The sequence below is a fragment of the Ixodes scapularis genome, unplaced genomic scaffold (genome assembly GCF_016920785.2).
Source record: "Ixodes scapularis isolate PalLabHiFi unplaced genomic scaffold, ASM1692078v2 PGA_scaffold8__174_contigs__length_109621045, whole genome shotgun sequence".
Classification (NCBI taxonomy): Eukaryota; Metazoa; Arthropoda; class Arachnida; order Ixodida; family Ixodidae; genus Ixodes; species Ixodes scapularis.
In genome coordinates, this window is record NW_024609883.1 from 32608911 (window position 1) to 32631138 (window position 22228).

Sequence of the window (22228 nt, forward strand, 5' to 3'; positions counted from 1 at the left end):
TCCTCCCTCGGAAAACTTGGCGGCGCTCGAGCAGAGGATGATCGGCGTGTCCGGGAAGAAACCGTTTTTTTTCCCGCGCCGGCGCCCTTCTATCCCGTATGCACACCTCCTCGCTTCGGGTCGCGGTGGCAACGGCACTTTGCTTCGTAACGTGGACCGGAGGTCCGATAGAAAGTTGAGTCGCAGGAGACCGCAAAATTTGACTCACTGCACTGGCACGGACCGCGCGGGAACTTCAAATTCGGCATTTGGAAATTGTTTTTTTATTTCACAAATACTGAATTCCCAAGTTTCGAATTTTGAGGATGATGTCTCGGCATCGTTTTCAATCGTTTCGGATAATTAAAAAAAACATATGATTTTGATATGTCAGTGCCTCTTTAACTTGTCACCTCTTTATACAAGACGGCACCTCGCACGCTTATAATTTATTCATAAACGTTATTACAGTCCCTCGCCTTTTAGAGACTCTTACTTAGTACCGGCACAGACCAACACGCGGCCCTGACGTCACGCAGCTGCAGTGGCGCTGTCGACGGCACTGCGCATGTGCAGACGCTTCACGCGAATTCGAATTTTGTGCACGCGCAGTGCCCACACCTGGTGTGGCCAAACGCTACCTTGTTTGTAAACAGCGTGTCGCGGCACTGACGTCACGCAGCTGCAGTGGCGCTGTCGACGGCACTGCGCATGTGCAGACGCTTCACGCGAATTCGAATTTTGTGCACGCGCAGTGCCCACACCTGGTGCGCCCAAACGCGACCTTGTTCGTAAACAGCGTGTCGCGGCACTAACGTCATGCAGCTGCAGTGGCGCTGTCGACGGCACTGCGCATGTGCAGACGCTTCACGCGAATTCGGTTTTTGTGCACGCGCAGTGCCCACACCTGGTGTGGCCAAACGCGACCTTGTTTGCAAACAGCGTGTCGCGGCACTGACGTCACGCAGCTGGAGTGGCGCTGTCGACGGCACTGCGCATGTGCAGACGCTTCGCGCGAATTCGGTTTTTGTGCACGCGAAGTGCCCACACCTGGTGTGGCCAAACGCTACCTTGTTAGTAAACAGCGTGTCGCGGCACTGACGTCACGCAGCTGCAGTGGCGCTGTCGACGGCACTGCGCATGTGCAGACGCTTCACGCGAATTCGGTTTTTGTGCACGCGCAGTGCCCACACCTGGTGTGGCCAAACGCGACCTTGTTTGTAAACAGCGTGTCGCGGCACTGACGCCACGCAGCTGCGGCGGCAGTGTCGACGGCACTGCGCATGTGCAGACGCTTCACGCGAATTCGAATTTTGTGCACGCGCAGTGCCCACACCTGGTGTGGCCAAACACGACCTTGTTTGTAAACAGAGTGTCGCGGCACTGACGTCACGCAGCCGGGGCGGCGCTGTCGACGGCACTGCGCATGTGCAGACGCTTCACGCGAATTCGGTTTTTGTGCACGCGCGGTGCCCCCTGGTGTGGCCAAACGCGACCTTGTTTGTAAACAGCGTGTCGCGGCACTGAGGTCACGCAGGTGCAGTGGCGCTGTCGACGGCACTGCGCATGTGCAGACGCTTCAGGCGAATTCGGTTTTTGCGCGCGCGGTGCCCACACCTGGTGCGGGCAAACATGACCTTGTTTGCAAACAGCGTGTCGCGGCACTGACGTCACGCAGCTGCGGCGGCGCTGTCGACGGCACTGCGCATGTGCAGACGCTTCACGCAAATTCGGTTTTTGCGCGCGCGGTGCACACACCTGGTGCGGGCAAACATGACCTTGTTTGTAAACAGCGTGTCGCGGCACTGACGTCACGAAGCTGCGGCGGCGCTGTCGACGGCACAGCGCATGTGCAGACGCTTCACGCGAATTCGGTTTTTGCGCGCGCGGTGCCCGCACCTGGTGCGGGCAAACATGACCTTGTTTGTAAACAGCGTGTCGGTTTATATAGATCGTTCCACTAGGAAGAGCGGAGACGGGAAAAAAATGCTTTCCCCCTCTCACCCCGCGCATCCTCTGCTCCGCCGAGTGGGCTGTACCTAACATCTGGCTGGCGTTGAAACTCGGTTTCGAATCGTGTCATTGTAGAAATGTAAAGCGCAGCTGGGCAGATTTTATATCCAAGTGATCGTGTAAGGCAATGCTTCATAAAAAGTCTAACCGGACCTTATTGTACTGTTTGTTACCTGCGTGCAAATAAAAAAAAAAGGAAATGGGAAAATTGTGTCAGAGTGGCCGGTCCTCCGGCGAAAAGTAAGTCCGGTTGCTGTAGCTTTTTTACTATACAAAGTTCGTACTGCTGTAGGCCTTTAGCGACAATGAGTGGAAGTCTGGAATAGTAAATGAAAACGTGCTCTCCTGACGCATTGGACGCAGTGGTTGAGGGTAGTACTGCCGGCTGACTCCACTGCCACTGAAGTAACGGAACAAAAATACGCTAGTCGATACTGAAATAAAACAACAGAGCGCTATAGACTGATTTTGGAGTGGCTATAAATATTCTAAGAACGCGAACCACTTCACAACGACAGCCACGAGCGAGAGTTCGATGTTCGGTACAGCCCGGCGGTACAGCCCAAGGATGCTAGCAGAATCGGGTGCCTGCCCTCTGTCTCGTTTTACCCTACCGAACCCGCTGAACTTCCCGGATGTCTGGAGAGGGCGCTGCGGTGGAAGAAAATGGCGCCACCCTGAGAGCGTTAAATGGAATGGCCTATATCGTCCCGCTTAGGTCACCCCTTCAAAATTAACCCCATATATGCACGAACCAACATGTTTAAACACTCCACTACTCCTCGCTATACCGGACTGGAACAGCGTCCCAGAGAAATTGCCTCCATCAGTGACCGTCAGTCATTTGACTTTGCACTAGACATGTTGCACCTTGAATAGTCTTGTATCCCTGCAATATGTATTGTTGTCAATGTCTTGTTTCTGATGTATGTTTTTATTGTGCGCTATCTCTTTTATATCTTATGTTTGAAGGCCAAAATTGCGCCAAAAGCTTTCTACCTTCAATTTATACTTTTGTACCTTTATTTTTCATCTTTGTTTCTTTTTGTGGCCACTTGGTTCAGTTGTACGAATTTCCGTATCCTTTTATGTAATGCCCGAAAGGGCCTTTAAGGTTAAATACATAAATAAACTTTTTTTAAAAAAGGTTCACCACGAAGCATACGCGCCTGTTCTTTTCCGCAGTCAGAACCGTCGCATCCTTGGAGTGACCCCAACCGCTACCCAGGCGCCTGCCTGGGATGTGGCAGCGAGCACCCTAACTTGCACCACTCCATCTGGAAATGCCCCCCCGCCCCCCGGTGAGGGTATGACCCCCATTCCTTGCGCAACCCTCTACTCCTGGGAGGCGGCCCTATCCGGCTCCGAGCTCGATGACCAGCAGCGACTGGTTGAGCGAGCCCGCCGGATCTGGGCGGCCAACGGAGCCCTAGACTAAGTAAGGGCACCGACCAGAGACCGCAAGGTGCTTTCACTTTTCGGACAATATTAAAGTTTACGATGATGATGACGCCACAAGTTGGTGCATGCTGCACAATAGATGCGCATAAATTCTTAATTTATTTTCGAACAATTTAAAGCTCATGGCACGTTGAATATGTAGGGACGCCGCTGCGGCAGTGAGAGCGGCTACTTCTTCTTGAGTGCGAAGATCTGTCCGTCGCTCTTGAAGCGATAATCCTGGATCTTCTTTCGCACGACCAGCTCCATGCGGAGCTGCTTGCATAGGGTGTGCAGCGTGGCCGTGAACCGCGCCTCCAGGAACTGCTCCGACTTGTGCTCGTAGTGGTCCAGTGTCCGGTGGATCCACATCAGGTAGCCCGAAGCTGGGAGGACGAGAGGGAACACCTTTTAGCCGGCGGCGAAGAGGACGCTGTGTCTCGAGTGGACTGGGGCCACAATATATAAAAAAGGCTTAGAGTAGTGGCCCCACGGGTTTCCCCAGGAATTGAAATTAGGGGGTGGGGGTGTTAGATTGAGAATAGAGGATTCGTTCCGAATTAAGGGGGTGCCTTATTCAGAAGGACAAGGGGGTGTGCATTGAAGTTACAGAGTGGACCTCAGTTCTCCGGATTTTTCGTGAGTGCTGCCAGTTCGGTGCTTATTGCGGGGCGTCCCCAATCGGCGATAGTTTGGATTCGAAGATGCGACTTGCGATATTACCTTGCTCAGTCGCGGACGGTTTTAACGTTTCTAATGGAGGGAAAAGCGTTTCGTGCGATTTCAGATAAAGTTTCAGAGATCCTTGCAACAATGATGTTAAGCATCGCGACAGCTTAAATGTCGTGACTCTCAACTGTAGCTTACTGAATGGCTCTAGGACGAACTGACCAGTTGTCGACCTGTTGCCACGTGGCCACGCTGTCCGCCTGCGAGTGCTCTGCGCGAGTACAATCAAGCTATTGCTGCCTTTGTCTCGACTGCACTCGTCGAACCCGTTAGAACGCCGCCGTCCGGTGTTTCACCCTTGTATTCGAACGCGTTTGACAAGTGCAGCAGGGACCAAGACATCCATTGTCTCCACGGCACTCATTCAACGCGTAAGAAGGCAGGACGGCGTCGTCCGCCTTTTGACTCTCGCAGTGGAACACGTTCAGCGAGTGCAATGGAGTCTGAGGCAGCTATAGCTTTGTCTACTCGCTAGTCATTCGAACCAGAGCTTGACGTTCTGATGTCTCCGCGGCTCTGTATTTTAGGCCCGTCGGAACTAAAGAGAGAACTAGAGACGACGCAGGGTGACTCACATCTCACAAGCCTTCCCAGCTCGTGAAGGGCATCGGGCATAATGTGTCCAGGCATGAGGGAACCGCAGAGCACCACCACGTCGTATTCACCTGGAGAACATGCACACCTGTAGTAGGGATAGTGTCACGTAGCCAAAATGTGGCGGAAATGACGTCATGCATTACTTCCCCGTGCAGTCTGCTGCCCTATCTACACAAGGGAAGCGGCAAGTGCTGACATGCAACAGCCACATATATATATATATATATATATGAATACGCCCAATAAAAATACAAGAACATATCAGATCGTATAACATACTAAATCAGCACTTTTTTGACAAACAAGTCAGCGTTTGCCCACACCGGGTTCTGGCACTGCGCGTGCGTAGAACGCAACGCCGGGACATCAGAGTTGCCCGTTGGTCTATGAGGTGGTATAAATCTCGAAACCCTCGTTTTCATGTCGGCCTTTTCAACGAACGGACGAAAGACGCTTTACAGCAGCTGTGCAAGGGCGCCGCCATAACCGACCTTCAGTTTTTGTTTCCTCTTATTACATTTACTTCCCTTCATCGTTACCACAGCATGGCAGGTTATTGTCATTTTAAGTTCTACCGAGTCCTTCTCCACAGCATTGGTCTTTGTGAAGGTTCGTCAACGACCGCTTTAGTGGCTCGGCATCTGGCAAAAGACAAGAGAAGGTCAGCAATGGCGGCTGTAATTTGACGCGTCTGTAAAGTGTCAACTCTATACAAATTAGAAGCTAGCCATTTGGGGTCCTGATATAATCCCCGCATTGTAGTCTGTTCGAGTATGGACTATGAAAGTGATGTAACAAAACACTGCGCATTATTGTTCCTTCGATGAATAAGTTATGCTTTCATTCGAGAATGTATTCTTGAACAAACCTTCTCCACCTTGGGGACCTTCTCTTATAATCATGATAACCCATTACAGTGAACGTAAGTTTAAGAAACGCGGGGCGCGGCTTGTTGTGTTTATACTTCCTCCTTGGGCATTTTTATCGGCCAATGGAGCAAGCTCATCTAATGGAGCGAGCTATAATTTGCTCCGGAGGGGTAATCCTCGTCACGCCCGCATTTCTTAAGCTGTCGGTGATTATAAACACTAGCGAAAGTGACTAGAACCACTAGAGGGACGGCGCTAAGTTGCTCTTTACTAATGAATAGTAAAGTTGCAGCATGAAATTAAGTCGGCCTAGCTGGTACAGAAAAATTAAATAGTAAAACAGGAATAAAAAAGATGGATGGATGGACGAATGAATGGATGGATGGAACGGCGGCACCCTTTACAACGGGCGGTAGCTTGCGCCCCCTATCATAGAAACCCCAAGTAGGACCAAGGACACAAGGAAGAGATACACACAAAAGCGCTGATTGTCAAGTAAACTGTTGACAGTTGGCGTCTCGTGTATGCATCGCATCTCTTTGGGGTGTTCTTCGTCTCTTATAGGGCTGTTTTATCATTTTATTTTTGGTAAGGTTCCATTAACTCAAAAATGAATTCAATGACCCTTCGCATTGCTACAAGGCAACAGCTATCAAACCGCAAAAGTTACTTGTACGAAGAAGCAAAGTGTACCGGTGAGCACACGCACCGTCCCGGAGCGGGATCTTGGAGTTCCTGGCGACCTTTTCGAGGAAGTGCCTCTTGTAGACGCACTTCTTCTTGGCCTCGCCCATCATCTCTTCACTATAGTCCAGAGCGTCAATCAGGGAATAGCCCAGGTTCTTGAGCTGTCCCGCAGCACAGAAGGAGAAAGAACACTTAAGGGGGGTTCACACATTGGCTTTTGAGTATGACCACGATGCCTGGGACGCATATCCGACTGGAGTGCCTATAGTGCCCCCTTTCGCCCTAGCAGCGAAAGTGGACCCCCAATGGCAACAAGTGAAGTAAAATAGAAGCCGGAGCTGCTGCAAGAAACTAGTATGGCCAACAATTGAAATAACACACTGCAGGCACCAACGTTACTAGATTACCTCAGTTGTAGAACTCTCGCGGAAGGGGGTAAGCTCCTTACCCCCCTCCGTCCGCCTCCCGTAAAGCACTGGATATTCTGATTTATCTAAGTACCGCCTTCGAGTGATCGTGCCGCGGGCGCTCCTATTGATAGACGGTGACACGTCGCCATTTTTGGCTCATGGCGCTTCCCGCATCCAGACGCGCGCGTTCTTATTGGTCTGCTCTGGCTGCCGGTGACGCGCCGCCGTTTGCAAGAACGCTCTTATTGGTGTACTGTAGATTCTGGCGCTGCGCCGCCGCGACAAACTATGTTGGCGGCAGGGTTGGGCAGTATCGCGATACAAATTTATCGCGATAGTATTTCAGAAATACATTTCGTATCTGTATTTCTGTATCGCGATACATTTTTTTCACCAGTATCTGTATTCCTGTATCGAAATACATTTGATATGTTTCTTTGTATCGCGATACAATCAGCATAAAATGTATTTCGTTACATTTCTTGAGAAATACCCCCCCCCCCCCCTCTGAAAAAAAAAAAAAAAAATCCAGACGCTTTTTTTTTTTCTTCTGAGGGCACCCGGGCCAAGGTGGTACTGGGACATTGTTAGTGTGCTGACAAAGGCTCCTTTCGATTTCCCGAACTATTGTTCTATGCTTCGTCTTCTTTCTTCTGAGAAGTGCTGCGTAGTCGGGGACTCGAACCAGGTGGCGTGCCAGAAGTGGAGTCGGAGCATCTTGTGCCTCAGGTCCTTAGGTAGGGATTTCTTGAGTCATTGTTTGCTGGGATCCAAAGCCCGCTGCTAACCGTCTCTCTTGCCGGGCGGTGGTTGGCTTGAAATAGTAGGATCACTCACGCAGTGAAGTTCAACACATATTCGAATGCGTCTGCGGCTGCGCCCATAATACTGCACGGCTCAAGGGTACGTGATCAGCCGACGTGAACGTGACCCGCTGCTCTGACGATCCGAAACCCAGGAAGGAGGCCAGACGTGGCCTCGCGATGCCGACTCAGACTCCGTACAGCTGCGACTCGTCTCAAGCGCGCTGTTTCTCGGAGAGTTCGTACCTGTGCCGGCAGTATAAGGTCGCAATCCACGAGGTCTCTTTGGATCATGCCAAGTGAGACTTGAGGACTGCAATCCATGCGTCGGTGGCGGAGGGTCGGCAGAAAGGACCTTCGCAACATGGGCGCTAACGTATCGTTTTTTCAGCCTTAACAGACGATAAGACATGTGTTTCAGGATGCTTCAGGTGGTCCACTATTCTCAAAAATTCCAAATGACACTGCCTGCACAATCTTCAACGAGGTAACCTACAACGAAAGTATGCATCGACCTTTCATACAACAGCGTGGTAAATTTTCATGTTTTAGACCACACCAACAGATAAAGAATACGAGTTCATTCCGCCGTGACGTCATGTGATCAATGTTGACAGGGGCATCCTTATTGGTCAGGGGCGTTGTGACGTTTTGGTGGGATTCAGGGTGACATCGAATTTTAGAGGTCGAAGTCTTTTCGCATCCCTCGTCAGACAGACAGGATGTCAGAGAAGGGATTGCGGCCAGTCCTAGATGGAATGTTTCCTTTGACTCCATTGAAGACTCCTAACTGTTCGAAACCACTTCCTTCAAGGCATAGTGCCATGCCTACGGGAAAGTAATCTCGGGATCAAAAACTTCCACTTCCAACTTCAAGCTTCACCTCATTTGGCATCTCAAGCAAATTCGAAGAATGTATTGCAGTATCAGTATTTCTGCATTTGTATTTCTGCCCTTTCTAAAATGTATTCCTGTATTTGTATTTCCAAATACTTTTTGCCTCTATTTGAAATGTATTTCCGATACGTATCGCGATACATTTTTAGAGATATATTTCAGTATCAGTATTTCAGCTACTATTTTAAAGTATCCCAGTATTTGTATTTCCAAATACATTTTTGGGTATTTCTGCCCAACCCTGGTTGGCGGCGACGCTCTGCCAATTATGGCTCAAGTGCGTCCCAGCAAGTGCATCTGCTAACCAAAAGTTAGACGTCAGTAGAGCAAACGGGCGTTATCAGCTGCCACAAGGGTGAATGGCCTGCACATTAAGGTAATTATGATAATGCAATACGCCTCGCAAGTGGGCTCATTTTCGTCTTCTGCGCATGAGAAAGGAAGTAGTGGTGACGTCAGAACGCCGAGCCCTGATTGGCTGATCGCGACCCCCTATCGCAGCGTCGTCTGCTCCTTTGCAACGTCGTCTGCTCGCAACGTCGTCTGGGTCTGTCTTACCTTTCCTGCGACTTTCGGAAATTGAGCGAGCTCGACTTCGCCTTTCAGAGAGGGCGGACGAAATAACTCGAACGGTACGTTGTTTTTCTCTAACAACTAGCAGACACGCATAAAGGGGGGAAGTCAAAGGACTCTGGCGAGGTGTCCCGAGGCGCCGAGGTTTGTTTGCTAAGAACCGAGAGTGAGCGTGTTAGTGTCCGCAAGTTCCCTCCCAAATACTTGTTCCCTCCTTTCGTGTGCGGCGAAACCCCTCACTCTTTAACGGCGTCGGCGGGTTGGCGCAGTAACGTCGTCTGCTTTACGTCTGCTAGTCAAAGCGATGGCTGCTTTACCCTTCCTGCGTCTGTCGGAGATTCACCGCTTTTTCACCGGCGAGAGTCACCGTTGCCTCGGGAAACTAAGAGATAACAAGAGGAAGAAATTGACCTTTTAATCTAAAATTGAGGTCAGCGATCAAAGTATAATACGGGAACGGTTCACAAGGGTCGCGCGGGCATATTCCATTCAGCACGCCAGCCGGCCGTGGGCAGACGGTCGCCGAGTTGCGGCGGAGTGCCTGCTAGGCCTAACTGCGGAGCTCGCTTGGTCGCGTTCGGTGGAATCGTGGCCACTGACGCTTTTCCCGGGCGTTTGTGGATCCAGCGTTCTTGTTCGTCGCGGTCTGTTTCAAGTGCTTTTTAATTTTTTCCTGCTGCTTGAAGTCGGGACGCGTGAGAAGCGCACGTAGAAAAATAAACGTCCGTAAGTCGTCGCGACCGCGAAGCTGTCGGCCATGCTGATTTGATCGTAAGACAGCTTCGGAACTGTCGTAGGATTTCGTCGTAACCTGCGCAAAACTTACGAAAATTTCGTTTCGTGAATGAATTTGTTCTCAAGTTTTGTCTTACGCATATTTTTGGCATAAGATCGTTTTGTGAACCTGACCTCTGGCCTCTGCACTTTCGAAAGTCGCAGGAAAGGTAAGACAGACGCAGACGACGTTGCGAGCAGACAACGTTGCAGAGGAGCAGACGACGCCCAGATAGGGGGTCGCGATCAGCCAATCAGGGCTCGGCGTTCTGACGTCACCGCTACCCGCTGCGCAAGAAGCAGACGAACTTGTCCTCCGCATTAATGCAAAGGTGCAAGCGAGCTGGACAAGAATGACGATACTAAACCACGGAGAAGGGGACCAAGGGGGACATAGGACAAACACAAGGCTCCAAACACAGCTGGGTGACTGGTGCGCGACGGAAAAGAATCCGCCTTGTCCTGGTAACCAGGCGCGTCTGGAGTGGAGCACTCTACCAACTGAGCTAACCAGGAGTTAAACGTTAGTAGAGTATTGTCATTCTTGTCCAGCTCGCTTGCACCTTTGCAATGATTGCACTATCAAAATTGAAAGTACAGTTTAATTAACAGCTGTTTTATTCATGTAGCCCAAACCATACTAAAACCGAAAACAGCTTGATTTTTTTAGTAAGCTAATAGCGAGCTAGTTTCACGGCACTCGTGCCCACGCGTGCCCACTCGCAGCGTGAGCGGGTTCGTTTCGGCCGGCACTCCACTGGTTGCACTCTCCGAGTTCGTTTCAGCGCCAGCACCCCACGCGTGTATGCACTTTCCGCACCACAGAAATCGTGCGTGCGCCAAAATGCAATCCCGTCATACCCCGCTCTGGCGAGGAGCAGGAGCAGACGACAAGGGGTCGTCTGCTACGATCCGTCATTCGTACAGCGGAAGCGAAAGGAAAATAAGTAGGTTTTCTGATAGAAATCGTGTCCCGCGGGCAACGGAATCAAACACGAGCTTGAATTGTGAGCGTCTGCTGTTTCATGAGAGAAGCAATTGACAACCCGTGCTTTATTTGCGTTTTTAGTCGCTCTGTTGCCGTACAAACGATAAAATATACCAGTGTGTAAAGAAATGCTCAAAACAAACGCATCAGCGGGCCCCGAGATCTTTATCGCCATCCGTGTGCGGGTGAAAAATTGAACATTTGTCGACAAAGATCCCCCAGCTGAAACCTGTGACTGCCCAATAAGCATCTGAGAAAACTAAGCATAGTAACTTTGCCCGAGGCTTGGGCAACATCATCATGTTTAACATTTACCTACGTCAGCTATCTTGCCCCGTCGTATTTTGTTCGAGGAAGCTCTCGTTCTCGACGCCCTCACCAAGGCTAAAATCTGATCCACCTGTAACTAGATCAAAATCGAAAGTCCCTCGAAACGTTTTGCTGGATATTCCAACAGATCAGTTTTCAGCCGTACCCTTCCAGTGGTTCACGCATAATACCATGATCAAACGGATCAAGAGTCTGCGCGGACAGCGTCATCAGTTTTCTCCAGTGTAAACCCCAGCTGCTTTGTGGTCAGCTGGTTGCGGAAATTTACGCCGTCTATAACTATCTCTACGAGAGCCGAGTTGGTTGAAGTCGTCGCAAATAAAAACTACAGGTTGCAGCGACCAACGTTTATAGATAAACGTTGGTAGCGACTGCACTCTCGCATTCTCAACCATCACGTCGAACAGAAATCCGTTAGTTTGGGTTTGAGGTCGGTACTCTTAGTGCAACATAGATGCCGACAGCATCTGTCTTTTGCACTCGGTGCATTTGGCAAGTTGGTTTGAGGCCAGTTTTCCGTGCAACATTCCGCGAGTACGATGCATTCTGGAAGAGAACTCGAACGGTGCCAGCGCGTGTGGAACAAACTCGCTATAAAACTCTTATTCGCTCTTTCTCGCGTTTCGATTCTTTTTTTTTTCAATAAGGCATTATTTTTTAAGTTTTTGTTTTGTTCTTACACGTCATGATTTGCTTGCACGACGTTATGTAACCGATGAACGAAGTGAAAGGCAGAAAAAAAGCTCACTGATGATTTGCGCAGAAGAGGAATGTCTTTTACTCCTTTTCAGTATTATATTTCTTGCTTGATTAATATTTTTTTTAAAATTTAAATACAAAGCAAATGCACATCGGAAGCATCAAATGGTAAATAAAAATTCTGAAAACACATAAGCACTTCTCATAAGTTGTGAACGCGAAAGCATCCCTGGCTCGCTGGTGACCGCTGCGCCGCTGGGTGAGGCAGCGGCTGGAGAGCGAAGCTCGGCGCGGCGCATGCTGATATCACTTGTCCTCTCATCAGCATTATCGCCCTAGCTTTGCCTAGCTGCCCATACCGGTTGACGACATTAGACCTCAAAGCGTAACAATAGGCCTAACGTTAGGCTTACGTCAGGCCAGCGCAGGCACGTTGCAGAGGGGGGGGGGGGGGGGGGGGGGGGGGGCGAAATCCTCCATTTTGATGGCACCTCCTCTCCCCCCCCTCTCTCATATATCATTTTGTCATGGCCGAAGACCCCCTCCCCTCCCCTCCCCCCTCTCCCCCCCCCCCCCCCTCCCCTCCCCCCCCCCCCCCCCCCCCGGCCACCGAAATAAAATCCTGGCTAGGTGCCTGGGCCAGCGCATATCCGCGATTCCCCCTCCCGCTGCGCCGCCAGCAGCTCGGCTGGCCCCTTAGCAACGATGGCACCATTGCTAAAGAGCCACATGACGCGTCGCAACCAATGAGAATTTAGGTCCCGTTTCGCTTAGGGGAATTTAGTTGCCGTTTTTCGCAGCTACAGACGAAATTTAGGTGCCGTTTCGCTCAGCCAATGGGAATCGAGGTGCCGTTTATCGCTGCTACACACAACTATAATGCCGGCTTCGCTCAGACAACACCGATTCGCTTCATTGGACAGTTAATGGTTTCGCATTAAAACGTTTTTTTGTAATTAATTTTACGGAAAAGGTCTGATTTGAATCATCGTAGAACAACGGTCTGATTCAAATCAGCTTGAAAGTTTATTCTGCTCGCAATGCTGGTTCCCGGGCATGGGCACTGCCCACAGCTGGGATTGGAAAACCTTCGCCCGTTCGAAACAGTGCGTTGCTCTACAGCTGGTTCGAAGTGCACTCAGCCATGGCCTAAGAGTTTACGACTCAGCACTCGCCTGGACCCCCAGGAGACCGGTCCCACATCCGACGTCCAGTATGATGGCATCCTTCTTGATCTTGAGCTCCTGGTTGATGAAGTGCGCCATAATGTTGGGGGCCCTGTACTTTTGCATGCTCATGTCCTGGGAAAAAACAAAAGCGCGTTCCGTAAACACAGTATAACGTCATAAATAAAGAAAAAAAATAGCTCAGCTGTATGGGAGCCTCGAGTATGTGGCTTGCAATTCAAGTATGAGAACCTGAAAATCTGTTTGTAAAAGAAGGAATGGACGGCGTTAGAGTGTCTCGAAACGGAGCGATGACTCTGTAGTCACAGATAGCCGAAGCAGGGCGTGGCTCATTATGATCCCGCTTATTACTTCGTGATTGGTTCTTCGGAGTGTTTAGTGGACAGTTCTTCAATCTCATTGGCTGCTGGAAGATATCGCCATCTTGCTCGCTTGTGGTGCGCTTAGGCGTGGCTATAATACGATTACAACGCCTTGCTAAGGCGTCGTAATCGGATTAGCTTGGTGCCCCAGCAGCATGATGACGGCGCCCACAGACCTTGCTTGCAAACGTGTATACAGGTTTGCAAGTAGGGCCTCAAAGCGCCGCCGCCTTGCTCAGTTGGGGTGAGCTTGAGCACGTCATAATCCGATTATAACGCCTTGCCAATGCGTCATAATCGGATCAAGGTCGCGCCCAATTGCACCCCAATGAACAGATGGCGGCGCCCTGAGGCTTGTAAACGTGCGCAGCTAAGAGAAATAAGGCTCTCCCTTCTCACTTAAACAGACAGTGTTGCCAGCAGCAGCAGCAGTGGTTCCTTGGGACGTAGTTAAGCTGGTAGGCCAAGAGATGAACGTCTATTGCACATAGCTATTGTGCTCAAGAATACGCCTCTAACTGGTGTGTTTGTTGCATCCTAATCTATGTTCTCGCCGTTCCCAACTGGCTAAGTTACGGCAGTCTCACGCGTGTCATACTGTTGCCAGCAGCGATTCTGGTATAATGGCACAGAAGGGAACCTCTATGCAAAGCGAGCAAGTCCCTGTGCATCTCGCGCAGCGGGTACAATGACGTCACAGCACCAAGCACTAATTGGAAGAATTGAGGGTAGACAGAAAGTCTAGCTGTTTTTGTCTCCTTCACCTTTGTTTCTCCATCAGAGCGATCAAGATCGTCGTCTGCATATACCGCAGAAGGAGCGGTGCCGTTAGGGTCAGGCGCACTGATCTCTATTATAGGGGGCTGGATGGCGCTTAGCCGCTCTTCGAGCCGGGCGCGCATGAAGCCACCGGAAGTTCTGGTGCTTGTCCCGGAAGTCGAGCGTCTGCTACACTTCTCTGAGCTTCTGAACATATGAAGTCGCTGTTTTTGCCCGCGATTTTTTGAGGTCTAATTGTGACTTTTAGCATCGTACTGTTAGAATAGGACACTTGAATGTAAAACATCTAAATCTAATGAAGGAAAGTTTGAATAATTGCAAAGAAACAATTGTCAAAGCTGAACGCTGGGCTAGTTGGTATTGGGATGTCAAAATCATGGTAGCGCTTTTAGACGAAGACGAATAAGAGACAAGACACACACGAGCGCTCGTGTGTGTCATGTCTCTTCTTCGTCCTGGTCTAAAAGCGCTACCATGATTTTAAACAATTGTCACCGCTGTTTTTTTGGCTGTCGACAGAGGGTACGGTATACGGTAGCGTAATGGGGCAGTGTTGTGCAGCCTTTTTTGGCCTCCGGAGAGTAGAGAAGAATTGACCGCTCCTCAGCTTGTAACATCAGACTATACGGGTTCCGCCCTTCTATATTGGGTTTACGGCTAACCCGTAACGTCAGTAACTGAATGTGCGCGCGAAGTATAGTCACCATGAAGTGATGTTCTTAGATGTGCTAGAAGGAAATGCCATGCACGATTACATTCATGAGCAGGGCCTATACCTAAAGGCTCTAAGGGCTGGCTCGGACCTGACAGTTGCGTAGATATGCAACCGAGATACCTGGGCTTCGTACGCCGCGTGCCAGCTACTCGTAGGAATGTCCGGGCAAGCCGCGGGCGTAAGTCGCTGCACGTACCCGTAACGTAGAAAACAACTTTGTCAGTAAAGTGGTCTGCGCGGTATCCAGTAGCTTTAACTGCTTTTAGAGACAGGGAACCAGTCTGCAACCTCGCGTGGGGAGCAGCATATGCTGCAGCCTGCAATTATTATAAAGTATAATAGCTTTCTCAATCATTTTAACTGATTTCCTTAGTACTCTAAAAATAAATGTTGATTTAGGTTTAGCATTCTCTGGCCATAATACTATTACTAGAAATGACACCATATAAGAGCCCCATCAAAGGCCATTACCTGGTTGCTGGCCCTGGGGGCATACTAAATGTAAAAAAAAATAAAATTCTGGTTTAAAAAAAAACTGTTTATTTTGTGCAAAACTGACACGCTTGTCAGCAAGTTTCAAACAGCTTGGTTTTTACTGGTGGTTGAAAAGAATCAGTTTGGTCAAGCGCTTACGCATGTTCGGACCAGCGATCTTCATAGTTGCTCTTTTTGCAGCATGGTGCATCCTTATCTTTATGTAGCATCCAATGACACATTTCACGAGGCGAACAAAATGATTTGAATCGACTGCGGATTGGAACATGTGCTCATGTAGCTCTGGATAGAGCATGTTTAATTGCCCCGAAAGCTCCCTCATAACTCTGGCTGTCAGAGTGTCGGCAGTCATCCCTTTCTTGGGAAAACTGCCACCATCCACCTTCTCCTGCTGTCGAACTACCCGTTCCGCCAGCTGACAGATGTATGTTGTGGAAGGCGATGGCTTGGTCAGGCCACCAGAATTTTTTCTGTTCAGAAGTGCTGACGAGCACGCCTCAGCCTTAGATGCTGAGCGACACGTTGAGCAAGGTATCTTTTTTTCAACCATTCGGCATACAAACCCTGCGATGTAGCCTACAACATCTCCCAAGTAGGGTGAAAGCAGAGGAAGATTTTCAAGTTCACCTTCCATTTCACTCTCGTCAGGGAGGTCTACGCTTTGCGCAAGGTCTTCTGTATCATTTTGCTTTGCTGTAGTCATGTCCAGTTCATGAGGAGCGCAGAACTGACTGCTCACATACAAAATCCGTGTTTTATCTAGTAAAGCACAGTTTCCCACGCCACCTTTTACCTCATTGTGGACAACCAGTCGCTTGTACGCTGCTATGAACTGACGCACAGTAGGGTTATTGTTCCAGCCTCCCTTGGAACGAACGGCACCAAAGAAAAGCTCAATGTGGTCCTGCGAAAGCTTGTAGGTCAGGAGGTAGCGCAGTGGTGGGGTTTCACCAAAAAGGAGGGAGGATGCAAGGCCGATTGTGCTTTTAATGGTGATCAGGAAACCAAGAAAAGCAGTTTGCCTTGGTGTGTCGAAGATAGGTCTTTCTGCAGCATCAGTGAGTGCTCTTATATAATCCTTGGCTTTCTCAAGAAAAGAAATCCAAGTGCCTCTGCTGCCAGGTCGGAGAGGAGCCTTGAATCCCTTAGCGAGGGGGTTACGCGAGTTTAAGCAATCAAAGAGTCGATCAAAGAGCCGGATGAATTTCACAGTTGCTTCCGATCCCTTGAATTGTGGGAGTTTCAGATCTTCCCGGCAGAACTCTATGGCATCTGCAACACTAGAGCTCAAGGTCTGGGCAGCAAGATTAACCTTCATTTTTTGCTTCTGCCAGTCAATGTGTGCAGCACGGAGCTTTGTTGCAGCATGCAGGCCTTTTTTCTCCTGGAGCTCATACAGTTGTCGGATGTAGTTCCATTCTACCAATGAGCCGGTTGAATCTCTGAGCCACTTCAGTGAAGAGATAGCATTCCGCACCAGCTTTATCATGTGACATGCATCCAGAAAACAGTATACCCTCCCGTCTGTGACAGGGTGAGGGAATGATGTCACCATAATCGATCTGTCTTCAAGTGAAGCCCCCAAATTCATGAGTATTGTAAAGTTACAACGGAGTCCGTCACATGTCAGCGATGTTACACATGCTCCTGCATCATGCAATTTTGTCAGACACAGTTTGACTATGTTTGTGCGTTCCTTTCCTGAAAGTCCATTGATCAGAAAATATCCGCAGGGGATCTTCCAGTGTGCATCCAGTGATACAAGCATAAAAACGAGGGCTTCAGTAGCGACATCATTGCTGTCATCATCAAGCTCGTTACCAATGTCAACATAGCCCCTGCACTTTTTTCCATCCCATTCTATATGTTTTCTGATCACCATCTCGTCAACGACAAGGTTGCAAAGAAGCTCCTTGTTTTTCTGCTTCACTTCGTTGGCTTTTGCCCGGATGGCATCCATAGCTTCACCTGTAAAACCAGGTTCTCCATTTAGAGAACTGTACCACTTGGTCAACGTTGATGGATGTGGCAAGGCACATTCAAAAGTCTCTCTTACATAGTTGTACGCTTTAGTTGAATAAAACTGCAGCGTGAGCGCAAACATACGTAGTGCAGGCGAGTATTTCTCTCGGTTTAGCTTAGCCAGCTTGTCACTTCCGACCGGAGTTTGTTTGAGCAAACGCTGCATCACTGCTAGGGAGACTCCTGAGAAACATCTCTCAAGCATAGCACTAGCATCTTCTGAAATTAGCTGTTTCTTTCTTAGGTCTTCGATAATTTCACTAAATGTTTCTACTCTCCTCTTCAGTCGACGTTCTCGTTGCTGACTGAGTTTGAGCTTTTTCTTGGCATTGGTTGCAGCAGTTGCACAGGCATCAAGCTTCCTTTTCAGGGTTTTTGGAGTGTCCTTGACAGCATAGTTGTGCTCGGCAACCTGAAAACAATGCATTTGATAGATTAATATTATGCAAGTGTAATACATAACTGGACTGTGCATTGCAACCACTTAAAATGTTAGCAAAAGGATTTGGTATCTAAATGCTGCTTCCCCCACTCCTCCTTGATGCTTAATCTCTCCTTGCAGCAAAAGAAAAATATAGAGCATGAAAGCCTTTCTTGTCTACTACTTACGGTGTCTCTGCATTGAGGCAGTTTGCTCAAAAGTAAGCTTACATCATTTGAGGCCGTTTGTGGTGTACTCGGCGAGCCGCTGGCTTCCCCGTCAAGTAGTGTCGCATCCAGGTTCGGAGTTCTCAGCTTTGGTGGCTTCCTTGTCGCAGTTTTCTGAAATAAGCATGTAATAAACATGTTCTGTTAGACAAATTAATCCTCACCGTAAATGCAAGACATTGCAAAAATATTAGCATATAGATAATATTTAATCATTAGCTATTAGCACATGCTACAAATGGCATCTATAGTCCCAGATATTTATATGCCTTTTAATAAGCCAGCAATATTGGATCTTATCATCTTCGAGAACTTGCTGAGACATTACCGGAAAAGTTTGTGATTATACATTACATCAATCAAGGCGGAACTATTGCTGCTATGTCACTTCCACTGGGTCAGTGAATTTAACTTATTGCTTGATCAAAATTTCTGTTGTTCCTTTTCCCAAAAATGCCTGTTCGCTTTTCAGTTCCTACATGCGCTGCCTGCTGGTCCTGCTGTTATGCGCACTTAGCCACAAGGCATCTGCAGGCACATTAGCAGTGTGTCATCAATTATAGCCTTGAAGTTGTTTGCTGAGGAACAGAATTTCACCTGTGCGTTGGGAAAAGTTAAAACGCACGTGGTTTTGCAAGACAAACGTCAATACGAACTGCCTCGCCCAAGCAAGATGCGACGACCTGAACTTGCACCCAATCGCGCGTACATCATGCACGGCACAACTAGAACGGTATCCACGCTACTCCTCGTTTACCGCCTGAAAAAGGCAGTCCTACCTTTTGCAGGTGTTCTGGGAAGTTGAAGAGCGTCGGGACTGCGCCGCTTCGCAGCCGGGTTCTGGCTCCTGTTCGGTCGAAGCACGAATCATCGAAGTGGTCGCTGCAAAGTCTGCTGCCGGGAGATGGTTTCCACTTGTCCCTTTTTAAGTTTACGACCCATTGCTGGTACAGTTTCGGCTGACAGCGCGGAAACCTGCATGAAGGAGCCATGTGGCAGCGCCGGTTCTTGCTTTGATCAACCCGAGCTAGAACTGAAACTGCGTGCCACTTGGCCGCGTAACACTGAGATCAACGAAATACATACTTACAAATGAAACGTCTTGCCTGAGGTCTTCTCCGGCCTACTCGTGCAGTTTACCGCAGAGCATGCTGGCATGCTGGCGTCTTTAAAAGGTTGGAAAGGATGGAAACTACAAGCGCCAGCAGCCTAGAAACCACGCGCGAAGAGCAGACCGCTACTCACTTCCGGGACAAGGCTGCTCGCTTCCGGTGGCTTCATGCCAGCGTGCTCGATGCGCCATCCAGCCCCCTAGTGTAGAGATCAATGGTCAGGCGTTCGGGCGGCGAACGCCGGCGTCGTCTGCTTGTCCTAGCTGGAGTCTGTAAGTACTCTAAGTACATTGAATTTCTCTGAAAGAACTTGTACTTCACTCGAGCTGTATTCGCTGGGTATGTAATTGCATTCCACTTAATTTTTTTTTCTGGTACTTTCCTACGAAAGTACAACTCTTGGCTTCAAAGTACATTCGCCAAAATTCATCTTGTTAAATTTGTATAACAAAATTATGCTTTGTCATCTCTGAAACAAGTATTAATGTGATATTGTTTTTTCGCCAGAAATGCGAGCAGACGACGCATCGCTCCGTTTGTAGGGAGGCGCGCGCTTTGGGCCGCAGCATTTCAAACTCTCGCTAATTCTCGCTCGATCAGCGCAAGCGAGGAGCCTAACAATATTAGGGGAGGACACGAGGGGTTTGCTTGAGGAAGCTACAGGGTTGACGTCGTACTCTCTCCTATACGGTTGAAAAAAGCAGAACAAGCTCCTACAACAAAGCCTTCTATTCTTTCCACCCAGCAAAGCGAACGCTCGAAAGGAGGCGAGAGCAATCGAGGAGAGACTTGCTGCCTTTCCGGCCTTCGCTCTGTTAAAGTCAAAAGAGTGAAGGGCTTTGTGAGGAGAGTTTGTCCTGCTTGTTTTCTAACCTGCAGCAGGTGCAATACGTTTGGTACCCCTGGGTGGAACGAGCCAGTGCAAGCGGCGCCAAATTCGGAAGTCGGGGGGACCTCTGAATTTGGCGCCATTTCCGAAAGTAACTACTTTGTGGCCACTTGACTTAATCTAATATTCGCCGCCACTTAGAAAAAGAAAACCAAAACACTGTATAGGGGAATGATAGGGGTTCATAAAAGATTGTGTTAAAAAGTACTTGTACTTTACTTTCAATGCATATTGTATCCATTATAATTTACTCTATCTACGTTGCACCTTGTGTACTACCACTTTACTTGAAGTGCATAATCTCTAATTTACTTTGTGCTTTACTTCAAGTACTTTTAGATGTACTTTACCCATCTCCGGTCCTAGCAATGGCCGTTTTACATTTTCTACGGCATTCGGAAGTCCACTGATTCTTTCAGAGCAAGGTCTTTGTCGGCAACCTACCACACACATGTACACACACAATGTGTGTCCGTGTGTGGAAAGCGATGAAAAAACAAAGACAAGAATAAAAGTAATAAAAACTATAGTCATATACTGCTTAAACTGTCACAGATTATATGAGGGTTCATGGGGTTTAAATCTGGCACTAATTGTCAAGAGAGGAGCCTGTAAATTCATTCCGCTCGAATTTGAAGGCTTTGAGCGACTATGGAAACAGCGAAGAAATCCGACGGCTTAAAGCCTTAGATTAGGGATCCACCATGGCGAGTTGAACTGCCGCAAAAAGGATCAGGGTGCTCCCAACCCCCTTTATTTTTTTAAAATTTTTGCGCATCGCGATGTGGCGGCGCCGGCGAGGTTCTCTGCAAATAGCCCTTATGTTCACAAGCCGTGGACATTTATAGAACACGGTGCCTGTAGCTTTCTACGATTAAAAGTAATGACATGGAGGCTTCGCACACCAACCTCCTCGTAATTGCTAGCCCAGCTGTTGTAGATGGCCTTGGTTTCCTCGGGAGTGCGGTCGTCAACGACGAAGTCCACGATGTCTGAGCGGTCGAGGGAGCTGGTGGAGGGCATCTTGGCCATCTCTGCCTTGTTCTTGCTAAACACAACAAAACAAGCAAAAATAAAAAAACAAAACAAAAAACCTACATAGGATTCAACGTAAAAATCCTACGTTTTCGAGTGTTTTTCGGCCGTAAACAAAATTATACGAATAAATCAATAAACTGAGTGCAATTAATTTTTCCCCAAAGGTGTATTTAGGTGGTGCGTTAATCACAAATCAAATTTTAGAACAAAATTGAAAAACATTTTTTTTCTTTTATGTTAGGAAGAAATACATAAGCGAAATTCGGGTTGGCGCTGCTACTTACAAATGGCACCGCATGGTACAGAAACTTGAAATATTGATAGATATAGAGACCTTAAAGAAGATCCAGAAGATCCGAGCGTGTCTGGTATTGGTCTGGTACGATAATCTGGTATAATGATTAGAGCGGCATGCTGGCATCTATTTGATTTTTTGGGGCCTAGTGTATTTTTATTTTCCGCAGTTTTTCCGCCAAGGTGTGTATGGGAACTAAGGCCTCGTCAGACTGCAGTAGCAGCTTTTTGCCCTCTTTTCCATCTTCTTTTTTATTTTGTAATGAAAAAAGGAAAATAAAAGATTATTATTATTATTATTATTAACATGCGAGTTGTAGCGTCCACCAGACGGTTTGTTTTCTCTTTCTCCCATCGCTTAAGACACATGAAGTTTGTGTATGGTTCCATATTTCTACAGAATAGCTACACTCGCGAAATCTGAGAATTATAAATGCACCACTTAAAGGGAAGCTGAAACACATCTTTTAAAATAATGAGAGAGAAGTTGATTTTAACGTAGTTTCATCCCGTGAATCAAAATATCACGTTCGTTTTCCCTAAAGATGTAACTGAACGCGAGAAGACACTAAAAACCCATGAACAGTCGTTACGCCATAAGAGGATCTTTCGGCGGCCAAGAGCGTGTCGGTCGAGGGCCACGCGTGCAATCGCAAGCTTGCCATGGGTATATAGCAGACATGTACAAATCACTCAAAAAAGGTAGTTAAGTTACGTTACTGAGTATCGACGCCAAAAGTAATTGGAGTAGAGTAGAAATTACGCATTTTTAATAGTAATTGAGCAAACTACTAACTACTGGAAAAAGTAGCGAGTTACTTTGAAGTTACTTTCGAAGTTACTTTTCATATTTTTGTGGTAGCAAAATGGACTGCAGTTTTGATTAGTGAAAAACCCT

The 22228-nt window shown here is 48.3% G+C and overlaps 1 protein-coding gene across 1 annotated transcript; it reads right to left on the reverse strand.

The window, feature by feature from the left end:
* Positions 1-3621: 3621 nt before the first annotated feature.
* LOC115316474 (methyltransferase-like protein 27) lies at positions 3622-21030 on the reverse strand. Its single transcript, XM_029975830.2, has 5 exons — positions 20908-21030; positions 12964-13089; positions 6337-6475; positions 4737-4826; positions 3622-3818 (listed from the first exon to the last, which is right to left on the reverse strand). The coding sequence occupies exons 1-5, from the start codon at positions 21028-21030 to the stop codon at positions 3622-3624; spliced, it is 675 nt and encodes a 224-aa protein (XP_029831690.2).
* Positions 21031-22228: the final 1198 nt, after the last annotated feature.

Coding starts and splice junctions, on each gene's coding strand:
- LOC115316474 (XM_029975830.2), bottom strand. CDS start 21,030: ATGGCCAAGATGCCCTCCACCAGCTCCCTCGACCGCTCAGACATCGTG. Junction 4,827..6,336: donor CAAGATCCCGCTCCGGGACG/GTGCGTGTGCTC, acceptor CATGTTCTCCAG/GTGAATACGACGTGGTGGTG. Junction 3,819..4,736: donor GCTGGGAAGGCTTGTGAGAT/GTGAGTCACCCT, acceptor TCGTCCTCCCAG/CTTCGGGCTACCTGATGTGG.